At 38.3% G+C, this 16,034-nt stretch overlaps 1 protein-coding gene across 1 annotated transcript in view; it reads right to left on the bottom strand.

Moving 5' to 3' along the window:
- Positions 1-14,767, bottom strand: part of LOC107038500 — a 27,784-nt gene extending 13,017 nt beyond the window's left edge. The window contains exons 1-4 of the mRNA XM_015257639.1: positions 14,307-14,767; positions 5,237-5,361; positions 4,945-5,169; positions 4,470-4,618 (exon numbers count right to left, since the gene is read on the bottom strand). Coding sequence (XP_015113125.1) covers positions 4,470-4,618; positions 4,945-5,169; positions 5,237-5,361; positions 14,307-14,587 — 780 coding nt within the window. The 5' untranslated portion in view covers positions 14,588-14,767. The remainder of the gene's footprint in view (positions 1-4,469; positions 4,619-4,944; positions 5,170-5,236; positions 5,362-14,306) is intronic.
- Between the last annotated feature and the right edge of the window lie 1,267 nt (positions 14,768-16,034).

Here is a 16,034-nt window from a genome sequence, read left to right as displayed (position 1 = left end):
CCCTCGAGCTAAAAAACATTTTTTCACGAGTTACGAACAATATTTTTCATCACAATGTGGCGGAAATTGGATTTTAGGCACGCGGAGCGTGCCGAAAAGCTCACTTTTCGTCACAGCGTGATGAAAATAATTTTTCTATCTGCTAAGTATATAGCGCTTTAAAGGTCAAATAATTACCGACCACAAATTTTCTGTTTTACCGACCCAGATTCTCTACATTACCTACAGAATTCGGCCAAATGCCATTTCGGCATAAAATTTTTTAAACAGTTCTGGCGGGAAACGTGAAAATTGATCCTCAGTTATTCTAGTCCAATCTATCACGGATTCCAATTTTTTTCATATCCACAGAAGTAACTTGATAGTATCAAGTATATTCACAGATAACTAATATTGATGAATCATGGGTATAGAAATCTACATAGATTTGAAACGGAAATTCTCTAATGGAGAACCCATCGTCATGTATGAATGACGCATTCTTTCAAACAATAAAAAAGATATTAGTGTTGATGGTGATCTATGAAAATTTTAATTCCGAGGATTTAATATTTATATCGGATCTAAATTAACCATGACATATATGGACCCATCTGAATTTACGCATTTTGCTATGGCAGATATATGACTATTCAATTTACTGCTTCCTTTCAATATGATATTTTCGGGGTTGTAAATTTCTCACGTAAAATATATTTGTCCACTTTTTAAAGAGCGCGTAAGTGAGGTATGAAATAGTATTAGTTGCATTCTTTCCTTCGCATCAATAATTCTGAATTGCATTTTCAAGCCACGAACGACCAAAATTATCGAGGTATTTTCGAAATAGCTACATCAATTAAATTACTCATGATGAGATTTCATATGGACGCCGAGGGAATAATCAAATTACGTTAGAAATAGTAATTGATTCAAGAATTTTTCAGTATAGTAAATGAGTAAAAACATTGAACTTATGAATATAATAATTTTCTGCAATAGAATGCAAACAGTATAACTCTATGTATGTGAGAATTTTACTCTATATTAAAAATTGTTATTATATGATCAATTCAACGATTGGATAACTCTTCATTCTATTTCTTCAGGGGATTGTTCGCTCAACCTNAATTTGGGCGTCGTGACCTCAACCCGATTTTGCGATGAGATTTTTGGCGAGGGGGTTATGTTGCCCGAGCCGAAGGCCCCGAGTTAAAATGTCATCGCAAACTCCCGCGTGGCATGTACTATTTTTTGTCACACCTGTCACGAGTTTTTCGCACTATTATTTAACGAATAGAAGTTGATGAAATCATGTAAACATTGAAAACTGTCAGTTGCAATGTGACCTGAGAGTATTCTAGTTGACCCTCAGATGGAGTCTGTAGTAGAAGTATCTAGATAATAAGAGAAGGCGCAAAAATTCAAGTAATGTAGCACATTAAGAACACAAATCGTGCTGTTCTTTTTTATTAATTCTTTATAAAATGTAGAATATATTCCGTTCAAAGGAGATTACGATTTTGACTTATGATGCATTATTTACTTTTTGGGTGCGGATATTATTGATTGTCATGTTTTGTAAGGAGCAATTTGATAGCATGGATACATTATTATTAATATTATCAGCAGGTGGAGTATTACCATTAGTTTCAGTTAATATTCTCTTCAGGGGCACTTGATCAGTAGAGTTTACAGTACTCGAAGTACTGGGGATATATTGATTGGCGACGCGGGGGAATACTTGACTCGTATTTCCCAGAGACTCTCCCACATAACCTTGAGCGATGGTAGCCGATTTCCAGCCCCCATGTTTCATTAAAATAGTAGTACTAGTACTCGAATCAGCCAGCAATGTCGCCGAAGTTCTTCTAAACGCGTGACCTGTATATCTCTGGATTTTATCAATTGGTAGAAATGTTGCAATTTCTTTGGGTATCGGCGAGAATTTATTTTTTTCCGCTGGCTGACGCATACATTTTGCATTCAAATATTGCAAGATACACCCCCCCCCCACCGTCCCTGGACCACGGGTGAAAATTTAAATTTTTCATTTCATTAGCATCAGAATTGTTAGTAGATACAGAATCAACATTCACTCGGCGGAAAAATTCGATTTTGCCGAACGTCGACTTGCCCCCTGAAAAAATCCAAGGTCTGACACTTTGGCCCCAGGTGAAAAAAAAATNGCGAGAATTTATTTTTTTCCGCTGGCTGACGCATACATTTTGCATTCAAATATTGCAAGATACACCCCCCCCCCACCGTCCCTGGACCACGGGTGAAAATTTAAATTTTTTATTTCAACATTTCTGGAACCTTTCGAGGGTTTCATTAGCATCAGAATTGTTAGTAGATACAGAATCAACATTCACTCGGCGGAAAAATTCGATTTTGCCGAACGTCGACTTGCCCCCTGAAAAAATCCAAGGTCTGACACTTTGGCCCCAGGTGAAAAAAAAATTGTTTTTTTACTTTTTCCAAATACTATTGAGAGTTTTGGATAGCCCGGCGCTTGAGTCATCTGGAAAAACCGAAAATCTGACCCTTTGGCTCTGGGTGAAAAAATTTTTTTTTCAGTTTTCACTTTTTCCACATACTTTTGAGAGTTTTGAATAGCCCGTCGCTTAAATCATTGGAATCAATGTTCAATCGGCAAAAAAATTCGATTTTGCCGAAAGTCGACTTTCCCCCGAAAAAATCTCAGGTCTGACACTTTGGCCCCGGGTGAAGAATAGTATATTATGTCATCAGGCGATAAAAGTATTATCGCCTTCGGCTCGGATTATAATCACATTCGCCAGATAATGCTTTTATCGCCGTGTGGCATACGGTATTTTATGTCATTGGGCCCGAAAACCGCGATCTAACGGAGCGAAGCGAGGTCAGAATCGCGGTTTTCTCGGGCCCAACGACATGAAAGTATTTTCTGACGAATGTGATTATAAGCCTCGCCTTCCGTTCGGGTTATAACGTCACATTCGTCAGAAAATACTTTTACTCCCTAGGGGCACAATATATTATTTTCATTTCTACATTTCTGAACCCGCTGAGGGTTTTATTAGCATTAGAGGGGCCAATAAATACGGAATCAACATTCACTTGACGAAAAAATTCTATTTTGGCGGAAGTCCACTTTCCCCCGGAAAAAATCCAAGATCTGACACTTTGGCCCCGGGTAAAAATTCAAATTTTTCATTTAGACACATCTGGCACCTCCAGATAATTTTTAGTACCCAAAAATTGCGGCTGGTGGTGAACGAGCGTGTTGTTATGCGCAGGCATATGCGCAGATGACCATAANTTGGCCCCAGGTGAAAAAAAAATGGTTTTTTTACTTTTTCCAAATACTATTGAGAGTTTTGGATAGCCCGGCGCTTGAGTCATCTGGAAAAACCGAAAATCTGACCCTTTGGCTCTGGGTGAAAAAATTTTTTTTTCAGTTTTCACTTTTTCCACATACTTTTGAGAGTTTTGAATAGCCCGTCGCTTAAATCATTGGAATCAATGTTCAATCGGCAAAAAAATTCGATTTTGCCGAAAGTCGACTTTCCCCCGAAAAAATCTCAGGTCTGACACTTTGGCCCCGGGTGAAGAATAGTATATTATGTCATCAGGCGATAAAAGTATTATCGCCTTCGGCTCGGATTATAATCACATTCGCCAGATAATGCTTTTATCGCCGTGTGGCATACGGTATTTTATGTCATTGGGCCCGAAAACCGCGATCTAACGGAGCGAAGCGAGGTCAGAATCGCGGTTTTCTCGGGCCCAACGACATGAAAGTATTTTCTGACGAATGTGATTATAAGCCTCGCCTTCCGTTCGGGTTATAACGTCACATTCGTCAGAAAATACTTTTACTCCCTAGGGGCACAATATATTATTTTCATTTCTACATTTCTGAACCCGCTGAGGGTTTTATTAGCATTAGAGGGGCCAATAAATACGGAATCAACATTCACTTGACGAAAAAATTCTATTTTGGCGGAAGTCCACTTTCCCCCGGAAAAAATCCAAGATCTGACACTTTGGCCCCGGGTAAAAATTCAAATTTTTCATTTAGACACATCTGGCACCTCCAGATAATTTTTAGTACCCAAAAATTGCGGCTGGTGGTGAACGAGCGTGTTGTTATGCGCAGGCATATGCGCAGATGACCATAAGAAACTCCTAAGGGAGTTCGGGCTCAATTGTAGCTCCGGCAGCTGACTACATAATGTGCGTTCAAACGTGCAGGTGTGACAAAATAGTATATTATGCCACCAGGCGATAAAAGTATTATCGCCTCCGGCTCGGATTATAATCCACATTCGCCAGATAATGCTTTTATTGCCGTGTGGCATACAGTATTTTATGTCGTTGGGCCCGAAAACCGCGATCTAACCGAGCGAAGCGAGTATTCTTGGTCTCATGGAAGTGTGGCACAAGTTTCCGATACTTTGTCACGCACGCACCGAAATATACTATTTTGGAGGAATTTCGTTTACCATGAAAGTGATGACAGAGTGGGGGATGTTGAGCTTCAACCGAGGCAAGTACGTATTCTCATAAGTTTTCGGTCCAGCGTAATTTTCGAAGGATTTGAGAACAGTTGTTTGGACTATGTCAGATCCAGAAGAAACGAAGTAGCCATTTCCTGTGGGAAGCAAGAATGTGAGTATGAATCCCAATAAAAATAATCCAAGATTTATCATAGTTTTCAAATCAGTGAGTGAAGAAATGATTTACAGAATTTCTTTCGAAAAAAGTAAAAAATAACTTTAATTCGGATTTCGAAAATCTTCGGAATTCTCCATTTTTAACAAGGTCCTTTTGCTAAATATGATCATGGCATTATTTTAAAAAAAACATTCGAGGAAGTTTTCGTTGCGATACCGTCTCAGATTTAGGAAAATAAAACGAATGCATAATTATAAAGAATGCATGTTTCAGTGAAGAAAATTTATTGAAGAGTGATCTTACCATCAATTGCAGTCTTATCAATAGCTAACAGAGCCACAATTTTTGATTTTTCGTAATCAGAAAAGAGTTGGAGACAGTCATTCAATGAATTCTCATATAAAAGGAACATTAGAGTCCTGCGTGGCTTCCAGTCATTATCAGAAGTCGATTTATGTAATTCCTCGACTACTTCGATAACAATGTCAATGTTCTCTTCCCCTCCAGTCGTTACAACAACGTATCGGTCTGGGAATGTAATATTCATTTGGTTTTAGTATCTGAAGCATTTAATTGTGCAGCTGATAATAATGACCTGTTTCAAGCGATCCATTAACTTTTGCAGTTAAACAACCGCCAGTAACCCCTAATTTCGAAAAGAAATCTAAAGCTGAAAACATAGTTTCCACGTTCCTCAGGGCAGTGTTTCTCATGCTCCTCCTGAAAATTGAATGAATTGATATTCTTTTATTATTGGAAGAATGATTTTGATGTCTTAGTGAGAAAAATAGGATCGAAAAGTCAAATATGAAATCTTTGTTAATTATATAATCATCTCCAGAACAAGCGACGAGTGATTTAAGAGGACATAGTTGGTTCTTTTAAGTGGCGGAATGTTCTATTCAAAAGCTCTAAAGATATATTGTCTTAAAATAACTCATTCTTGGGACAAAATAACGATCAAAAGGATCACATGAATCTCTATAACTTATCTCGTGAGCTTTTTTTACGGCCTTCGAGTCCCGCTCGGCACTCTATCCAACCCCATGCATGTGGCTGTGGATTCTACATTATGCCGCATTCGCACTCCAATAAAACATAGGACTAGCATAGGAACCCCCAGCAAATCCATGCCGGTACAGGCGGTTATTCTATTAGCTAATTTTTTGTTAACCATTAACATTCTGTATATGTCTTGCTATCCAATTTTCATTGGAGAAAGAAAGTGAGAGTAAAAATATGAAAAAGAAAATAAAGATAATTCGGCGAAATATAACCTGCAATGAAAAAATTGACAAAATAAGAAAAATAGAAAATGAAACGTATTGTTGTGATCTGTATGAATTTTCAATCAACTATTGGGAACTCAAATGGGGGCGGGGCGTAGGTCGCGGACCTACTTCTACAGGTTCACATTTTCCCCACCCGACAGTAGCTCCTTAGGAGAGATAGGCCTCGCAACCTACTTACATGGGTTCCTATGGCGTCTGATAGATAGAGTATTCGAGTTCTAGACTACCCAATAATTAACTCTTTGAAGATATATTCCATTTTTTCATGAAATCGCATGCTATCTCGGCAGTTAGTTACAATAAACGTTACTCGTCCCTAGCCGCCATAATATGGGATGTAGAAGCAAAATCCCCCGAGTGGAAATTTCGATCAGGTGCGCCAGGGCTGATCAAGCCCTATGGGTCCGGACCGGAGGAACGCGTTCAGTTTCATTACTGATTTCATTACTGACCCTTAACAAAAATAATAATTAAATTTGCAAAAATCATTTTTACGATCGTTTGTGACCTTAGTGGTCACCCCGCAAAGTATTTATCGCAGAAAAGGCCGATTTTGTTATCGCAAATTATTCCGCCCACGACTGATTTCGAACCCGGGCTCCTATCATTATTAAACCTACGTCCTAATCACTAGAGTACAGCCCTAATTTTGCATTATGTATCTCATATTGTCAATATGACATTCGTTTGCATGTATCATGTTCAAATATTATTCCTCTATTATTGCTGACAATAAGCAATTTCTAGATAGACTTCTGATAGTAGGGGTGAATTCATCCAACCCCCCCCCCCCTGTCGTTCTTCCTCTCCGCCCATCTGTCCCTTTACATTCGATCCTTTTGATTTTTTATCCTTAAGACGTTTGAGCCGTGAAACAGCTGACCCTTATGAAGTCTAATATTTGAGACATTTGACCCTTCATACGTCTGACCTTAAGACATTTGATGTTTGAAACATCTAATCTTTATATTGCCTGAGCTTTCAAATAAGATATTTGAGCCTTGAAATGGTATGCACCTGATCCTTTAAATGTCTGGCCCTTACGAGGCTCGACCCTCTGACACTTTTGACCATTGAGACCTTTGATCCCTGAGACTTCTGACCTTTAAATATCTGACTCTTTTGAATCTTAAGGATGTACTACACCCTTTCGGTCCAAATTTACGTTTTTTTCATTTTTCCGGCAAATTATTGATCGGATTGACGCGAAATAATATACTGTTTTTGCGTTTTATCATTACTGACTGGCTCACAAAGTTTCATGGTAGTACAATCATTTTCCTGCATTTTTTCTAAAGTTTTGTGAGTTTTTGAAAAGTTTTAGAAGAAACGCAGGAAAATGATTACACGATCATGAAATTTCGTGAGTCATTAAGTAATGATAAAACGCAAAAACGGCATATTTTTTCACATCAATCCGATCAACAATTTACCAGAAAAACTCAAAAAACGTGAATTTTGGCGAAAAGGGTGTAAGTACATCCTTAAGACGCCCGATCCGTGCTACGTTTAACCCTCCAGACGTCTGATAAAATTCAAATCTGATCAACTTCATCTCAGAATACTCTGCTCAAATTGAAATCAGGGTGACCAAATCTGAATCTGATCAAAGTGGTGTCAGGCTGCCTGACCTTAGAAACACTGGATCAGTTTTTCACCAGGTTTTGATCAGGTTTCACCTGATCAGCCGAACCTGACTACAGATGGATCCATTTTTGTTCCAACTTTAGGTGGCCTGAGCGGAATTTTCACTCGGGATTATGAAGTATTAGGAACATAGAGGATAGATTTTCTTCTTTAAAAACGTGAAGGCGTTATTAAATTGAGAAAAAAATAACGATTTCTAATTTTATCGAGTTTTATGGAAATTCTTCACAGTATTTCCATAATTATTGATTTTTAGAACCTTTGAACTATTGCCGAGAAAATTCCGGAGGAAATGTCTATGTATATGGGATAAGTTGTACAGCGAAATCAGAATTCATTTTTTTTTCCTCGTGAATATTTTATTTCTATGTATTTTATATCTATGCATTTCAAAAGATGTAAAAAAAACAATTTTTCAATAGGATCTACGAAAAAATCATACAATTGCAATTAAAGTCCAATAGACTTTCCTAGTGAATCCGATGAGTATTGGAATTCTTTGTGCTCAATTGTCTGACAATGACCAAACTTCGGTAAACCGCCACAAATGAGAATTCGATTTGTTTCCTATTAAAGAAAAAATGTATATAAAAAATGATTGCGCGCACTTTGGCGGGAAGTCTCATATAACGACCGCGCAAATGAGTTGTTAGTAGATAGGTTAGGCAAATAAATTTTATTCCGAGGGCTATCTTACTTGGATATACGAAAGACATGCAGAGCCAAGAAGTTTTTTGTCTCTATTATGCATTGACGGCATCTGTCTGCATAGGCATAAAATTATCAAAATAGTCCCCTTACAAGGATTTTTGATGGATTCCCTTAAATTTTAGTTTCCACACAATATAATACAGTGGCAAAAAAAATATGTGAGTTTTCTTTTAAATTCCAATTTATCGATTTTTTTCTCAGAACTGGTAGGGATCATTGTACTTTAGTATGGTGTACATTGAAGGCCATTATACACCAGAGAACTACATTAAAAAATTTTTTTTTGAACATGAGTGTGGCAGTTATGCAAAATGAAAGATCAAAACAAGCAGGGGACAGCGAGCATATGTCAGCGTGTCATGTAACACTGAGAATGTTACTGAGTGGTGTTTTATTTTTTTCGCCATCAATACATTGATGGCGGGCTTCCGAATGGTCTGAAATATCACAAAAGTTTACAGCTTTACAACACTAACTACTAGCAAAAATTTCCAATGGTTGATGGCACCCACCTCCATGGGTGCTATCAAAATTCCAGTGTTTCGAATACTTCGTATGAGGTTATACATATTTTCTGTCCAAATTTCAAGATTGATATCTCGATTTTTATAAAAGCCAGTGTTTGCATAGTTTTTTTTTAATGAAAAAACGGGAATATTTCGAAAACTTTTATGAACGGGTATGTGGGACATTCCATCTCAACTCAGCCACCCCGGATTTTTTTTTGTCTAGAAAAAATGATTTGATTGCCGCATTTCGAACTACTATATATAGACAGTATTCCTGCCAAATTTCATTGCCTCATGATTTTTTGTTTCTGAGATAATGACTACCAAACTTTAAATTTTCAAAAATTCATAACTTTTGAATGGCGCATCCGATTCCAACAAATAAAAAAAGAAAATGTTTGTTTTCGTTCATACTTTGAGGAAAACAAATTCCATAGGCGTGAAGAAGCTTCTACATCTAAATTTCGATGAATTTTTACGTTTTCATTTTTTTTTCGGCTCTAGGGCCGTCCGATATTCGACTGGAATATTTTTTTTCTCATAGAGGACGTCCATATTTGATGTAAAAAAATACGCCATCGTAGGAAAGACAACCAGTGTACCGAAGAAAATTTTTGTTTCCTAAATTTTCGTGTTTTTACGCCTTCTAGAAGAGCTGCCTTGTTTTTATTGAGAAATTGATATTTCAATCCATACCTTTGATGAATATGAGTTAGAAAAGAGATGCGTCACGATGGAAAAGAGAAACAATGCGTCGGGAAAAAAAATTTCTTCAAAATTTTTGCGTCTTTTCGCTTTCTATGAGAGCTATACTGTGTCATCATCATCGGAAGTTCGCCTAATCATGACCAAACAAATGAGAAAAGAAAACAAAAAGAATCAATTCATTGATTTAATATCATCAGTTTTTCCTGAGGCTCTAGTTTTAGTGAAAACTTCAACTTCCTCATTGAGTTTTCATCGTTGTACAATTCCTTGCGAATCGATTTGCATTTTCCTGTCTGTTGTATCGAGGTAAGCAGTTTTCACGTTACTCATTGGAATAATCCTCATTTTCCGGATAATTTCGGATTGGATTTGATAATTTTGCATTTCATAGAATCCCGCGAAGTGATAGGTGTGTGAATCCGATGCGGATTCCTGGTCAGAAGGGACACAATGGTTTGGATTTGCGGCCCATTTCCTCGGTAATACACAAGAAGTTTCCCTTTCTACCAAAGTCTGCGAAAATCTGTGGCCAGTGCCGGAAGATGGCCCCGAATTATGTGATTCCATCCGTCTCAATGGTGAATCTTCATGATACACATCTTCGATGTTCGGACACCCCACCCGAGATATCAAAGCCCCAAGCCGAAACACCCGAACCAAGCCCAGATGTGATGAACAGTTCTCTGAGATCAGGTCGGTCTTTCCATCTCGACGATTCCGGCATTTCAATCGATGAAGAAGCGGACAATGTATCTGAATTCTCCAGTTCCCCCATGTATTCTGATGCGGAAGATGACCAAAGTGACGCTGATCCTTCTTTATCAAAGCGCTATCGATCTTCGAGAGAAATAGAATTAGAAGAAATGCTGGATGGTTTGAAGAAAAAATTCAATGATCTGGAAAAGTACGGTGAGTGCTTGCAAATCTTGACGGTTCCTCCACAGTCGTGGAGCGAGCGGAAAATCGCTTCTGAATTTGGCATTACGAGATACATGGCGTCAAGAGCGAAAAAATTGAGAGAAATCAAAGGAGTATTTACCTTACCAATTGTGAACGCAGGCCATTCACTTCCAAAACAAACGGTCAAGAAAGTACATAAGTTTTATCTAGAGAATAGTCGTGTCATGCCAGGGATGAAAGATAAAGTATCCGTCAAAATCAATGGAGAGAAGAAAGTAGAGCAAAAGCAAATGATACTCGAAAATCTGAAACACCTTCATAGGAAGTATAAAAATACTCATCCAGAGGCTTTGGTTGGTTTCAGTAAGTTCGCTGAGCTGAGACCAAAACAATGTGTACTGGTGGGAGCAAATGGTACTCACGTCATATGTGTTTGCACGTATCATCAAAATTGCAAATTGATGCTCGAAGCCATCAACATTGTCACTCTAACTAAACATCCCCCTGCCCACTCAACCATTACAAAGATTGTCTAACACAACTGATGTGTAAAAATCCAACCCCGGCCTGTTATCTGGATGAATATAACGACTGCCCTGGGGTGAAACTCTTCTCATGTGAATTGAAGAAGCTCCTTTCTGATTCTGTTGTCGAAACTGTGCAATTTCGCGTGTGGCAAACCACTGACAGGTGTACTTTGCAGACACAAACGCTTGCGATGGATGACTTCGTCGATCTTCTTGTCGAACGATTATAGTAGATTTTGTCATGAGGATGATAGGTGGAGGATTGTGAGGAGTGTGAAGTTTGCAGCACGACTCACAATCCGACGCCATCGGCCGAATGACATAATCTTTTTTTCGTTACGAAGGCGTGACAAGGGCGGCGGTGGAGGCGCAGGTGGGGTCCAGAGGGCGAAGCCCCCGGAGGAAGGGGGGGGGTGGAGGGCGAAGCCCCCCCCCCATCCAGTCAAACCCAAATAAGCAAAAGAAAAAATAATGGAAAAAAATCACAATAATCATGAACTTTTATCCCAAACATATGAAAATATGATGGATCATACAATAGCTCACCCCCTTGCCCCACTTACTCCAAAAGAATTTGAAAAAAATTAGAAAATTGAGCAGAGATTTTTTTGAGAGAAAAAATACGTGTGATTGTCCNTATATCGAGAGAAAGTATTTCCTCCTGAGTTTCCGGTATAATACGATTCATTTCGATTTTTAATTTCTTTCACACTTTCAGTCACGTTTTTGTGTTTTCCCGTCCGCCACACTATCGGTAAGTTACGACAAAGGACGTTAGAGGCGCTGTACGTTTCGTTTCGCGGAGCGTAGGTAAGCACCTATGCTCCTAGGAGCTGTAATGTGCCTCTTCGAAATCCAGTGTCATTATCCTCAACCTATCGTCTTCAAAGGAGTCGTAGAATTGACACTTATCGCGCCTAAAGAACAATCAGCTTTTGTTAAAGATCGAAAAGAGAATTTGAATAACGGCGAAGTAGTGCACTGTGGTTTCTCATCAAATTATGCCTTTGTGGCTCAAGATGCTACTCAATCCTTCCACTATAACAATGACCAATGTACAGTCCATCCCGTTGTTTACTACTATCGCGAAGGAAACGAGATCCAGCATCGAAGTTTAGTTGTTTTGTCAGATAGTACTACTCACGATACCGCAGCTGTTTACTTGGTACAGAAAATTCTAATACAACATGTAAAGAATAACTGCAAAGATGTCGAGAGAATCATTTATGTCACCGATGGAGCTGCACAGCATTACAAGAATCGTTACCAAATGGCTAATCTTCTGCATCACAACACTGATTTTGGAATAGATGCAGAGGCCCATTTCCATGCAACCGCACACGGTAAAGGAGCTTATGACGGTGTGGGTGCTATTTTCAAAAAAGAAGCGAGACGTAGAAGCTTGCAAATCGTCCATGGTGAACCCATCCTGACGCGAGATGCTTTGTTTCGATGGTCAAAAAAGAATTTCAAAGGAATTGATGTGTTTTTTTTCACCAAGGATGAACATGAGAATATAAGAACTGAATTGAGGGAAAGATTTGATAGTGCCAAAGCTATTCCAGCCATTCAAAAACACCATTGTTTCATTTCAAAACCGGGAGAGCAATTGTTAATGAAACGATATTCGGCTGCGGAAAACCAAGAAGTTTTTCCGAAACGAAACCAAACAACAGCAACAAAACGGAAAGCACTTAGAAAACAGTAATCGTGATGAATAGATGTACATATAGTAAATCAGTGCAATTGGGCAAGTGGTAGTTGGAGACGGTCAATAATAGCCTCTTATTGTAAAAATGTAAAAAGGTCGTTACAGTAAAATAAAACTTGTTTTTCCATGTTTCGCAACTCTTTGGAGGAGTACTTTGTCTTTCGAAAGAGGTCTATAATGTTGTTGATAATCCCTCCCATCTAGCAGAAGGGAAAACTGTCGATTGAAAGGTGAAAGAAGCAAAAAAAAGATTGAAAAGAAGAAGGAAAAGAGAAAAGGAGAAAAAAAAAGAAAATTGCGAAGAAATCACATTTTTCTGGTGTACTGCTTGTCTCTTTCATGATGGCTTTCCTTTTCATCGTTATGAGCAAAAAATATTGATTGACACGTTTGTTTCTTTTGAGAGCTCTCATAGATAGCGAAAAAACTCGAAAATTGTTTCTCTTTTCTATCGTGATGAATCTCTTTCCTAACTCATATTCATCAAAGGTATGGATTGAAATATCAATTTCTTAATAAAGACGAGGCAGCTCCCCTAGAAAGCAGAAAAACACGAAAATTTAAGAAACAAAAATTTTCTCCGGTGCACTGGTTGTCTCTCCCATGTTGGCGTATTTTTTTTACATCATATATGGACGTCCTCTATCAGAAAAAAAATATTCCAGTCGAATACCGGACGGCCCTGGAGCCGAAAAAAAATAAAAACGTAAAAATTCATCGAAAAATAGGTGTAGAAGCTTCTTCACGCCTATGGAGTATTTTTTTCATGAAAGTATGAACGAAAACAAAAATTTTCTTTTATTTGTTCGAATCGGATGCGCCATTCAAAAGTTATGAATTTTTGAAAATTTAAAGTTTGGTAGTCATTATCTCAGAAACAAAAAATCATGAGGCAATGAAATTTGGCAGGAATACTGTCTATATATAGTAGTTCGAAATGCGGTAATCAAATTATTTTTCGTAGACAAAAAAAAATCCGGGGAGGCTGAGTTGACATGGAATGTCCCATGTATTAGTTTTGAGGCTTCGCGGCCATTATTAATGACATTATTGGCTTCCGGATGGATGCCGCGTTTGGTTTCAGCAGTGCGCCGACGTTTCGCAAACATTGCAGTCTGCATCTTCAGGGCTATGAGCTCCGATTCTGAGCTCCGATGTTTGGGGGTTGTCCTTATATGTCTTCCCCTGTGATGGTGGGGGAAGGGGGGGGAGGGTCAGTCAATCGTATGGTTTTAATTGATCAGCTGGTCAATACAACACTTTGCATCATACTAAAATATGATTGTCTCCACTAATTCTGAGCAAAAAAATCGAAAAATTAAAATTTTCAAAGAGCTTACATATTGCCTTTCGTCAACTTTCAACTTTCACTGCGGCCTTCCCTTCATAAAAAACAAAACGGAATTAACAACAAATTAATATTCAACTACGTGGTTCGTGGATTTCATTAACAGAAATAGCAACAGAAGAATATAACAATTATATACAGAGTCTATCAAACAAACAGTGGATGAGTGGTCGATGATTATTCAAGACTCGACGGTTAACACAGATTTATAATGATGTTTTGGAGCAAGTGAAACAGGTATGTGGCGACAATTATATAGGCGCGAAATTGCAACCCGGATTTTTTGATTTAATGAAAAACTTGATATTTTACGTGAGGTCTGTAGGTCCATCGAACCCTCTCGTCTCAAGCTCTTGAATAATCCGCTGCTGCAGTTGCTCACCACTCTCAAGGCCATTGCCAGCCACCGCTTTTTGTTCCCTTTCAGCTCTGATATCAACAGCCCTCTGTGCCGCAAACCTCCCAATCAAAAACCCACAAAGGAGGCACAAAAATCCAATAGAGAACAAAAACGAAAAACACATGCGTTTTGTCACAAATTCGGTTGACTCGCCGAAACTTCGAGCTGCTTGCAAGCTCAACACACGCTGCATTTCGCCTGATTACAGATCTTTTTTCATATTCCCGAATCACTATCTCCTCAAAATTCACTGAAAATAATTCATTGGACTTAAACAGAACTAAAGTTCAATCAGTTTGATGACTCATTTTCACGAATATTGAGTCTGACGAATTTAATGAAAGGTAATAGAAAAATCAGATCCATTCAACAAAGCGCGTTAACAAGAACTGATACAGTAGCTCTACATTTTCCAAGCGTCATTTCCACCTCTCTGGATTTCTTATGCTTATTTTAATACTCAGTGCTTGACAACTCTCATCGCTCTTCATCTTACGATTCATAGAAATTTTGAGAATCAATACGAAACCTAGCCTGAATTATGTAAATAGCTTCAGACATTTCTACGTCATCGATTTATTATTTTCCTCAGAGTTGCGAAGACTAGTTGAAGTAGTATTGTTACAGTGAATGCGAAACATTGAGCTTAGAATTCTTTATTTACCTGAAAAAAACATTTATAAATAGTAGTGCGGCTTGTACAAGGTCTTCAACTATAGATATCTCGAGTTGACGATCTAGAAATAATTCCACAAAAAAAAGTATAGACTAAAAAGATAAAAAAAAAATTCTTCTCTGAAAATAGAAAATCTAAACTCCTAAATTTCTGTGCATCGTGTAGAATGGTCTCATACTGATGGTTCCATTATCCGTCTGATGATTTTATTCTGTTGATCGTTCGAATTTTTCCGTCGACTTGTCTGGTAAAGGGGAGGGAGGTGGCACTATACGTTCGAATTCCAGAACTCTTTACGATAGAGTAACGAGACTCTTCGAAGAATGAATTTCTTACACAGGTGGATAGTGGAAATGTTATTATTATGAGCACAGTATAGTAGTGAACGAACGTAGTATTTCTCAGTAGTAACTCATTACTAAGATCCTTCCATAATTACAAATTACAATCAACGCCAGCGATTCCATCAGTTCTCTTGGTGTTTATTTATCCTTTCTCCCACTCCTGAAAATGTTCGATGAGTGCCAGGAGGGACTGGACAAAGAGGTGTCAATTTACATTTACATTCCATCATCATTATGTCTCGTGCGCTGGTGCTGCAATGCCATTCAACGAGAAGTGTAGAAGACAGAATTTTATTGAAGTTATTTATATCTATACACTCCCCCGCCAAACTCACGCGGTGTTGATGCGGGGCTATATTGCAGAATTAGCGGTAAAAAAATTTCAGTAAAGAGACATTGCAAGTCACTTCGTGGCGCTGCATGCCGGTTCTTAATAAGTCAGTCATTGTTGAGCAGGAAAGCAGGCGAAAGACATAAATAATAATTCGCAAAAGATTATCGGTTCGTCCATAGATTCATTCTACTGCGATCATGATGGAGAATTAGGTGAAGGCCACCTGTCAATCAAGTTTATGTCCGTTGAAAAGAAAGAGGAATGAAGGAGAAGAATGTCTGCGATG

Source organism: Diachasma alloeum, unplaced genomic scaffold, assembly GCF_001412515.2.
Source record: "Diachasma alloeum isolate Michigan unplaced genomic scaffold, Dall2.0 Dall_scaffold_00284, whole genome shotgun sequence".
NCBI classification, from domain to species: Eukaryota; Metazoa; Arthropoda; class Insecta; order Hymenoptera; family Braconidae; genus Diachasma; species Diachasma alloeum.
This window is presented reverse-complemented; position numbering and strand designations above follow the sequence as displayed.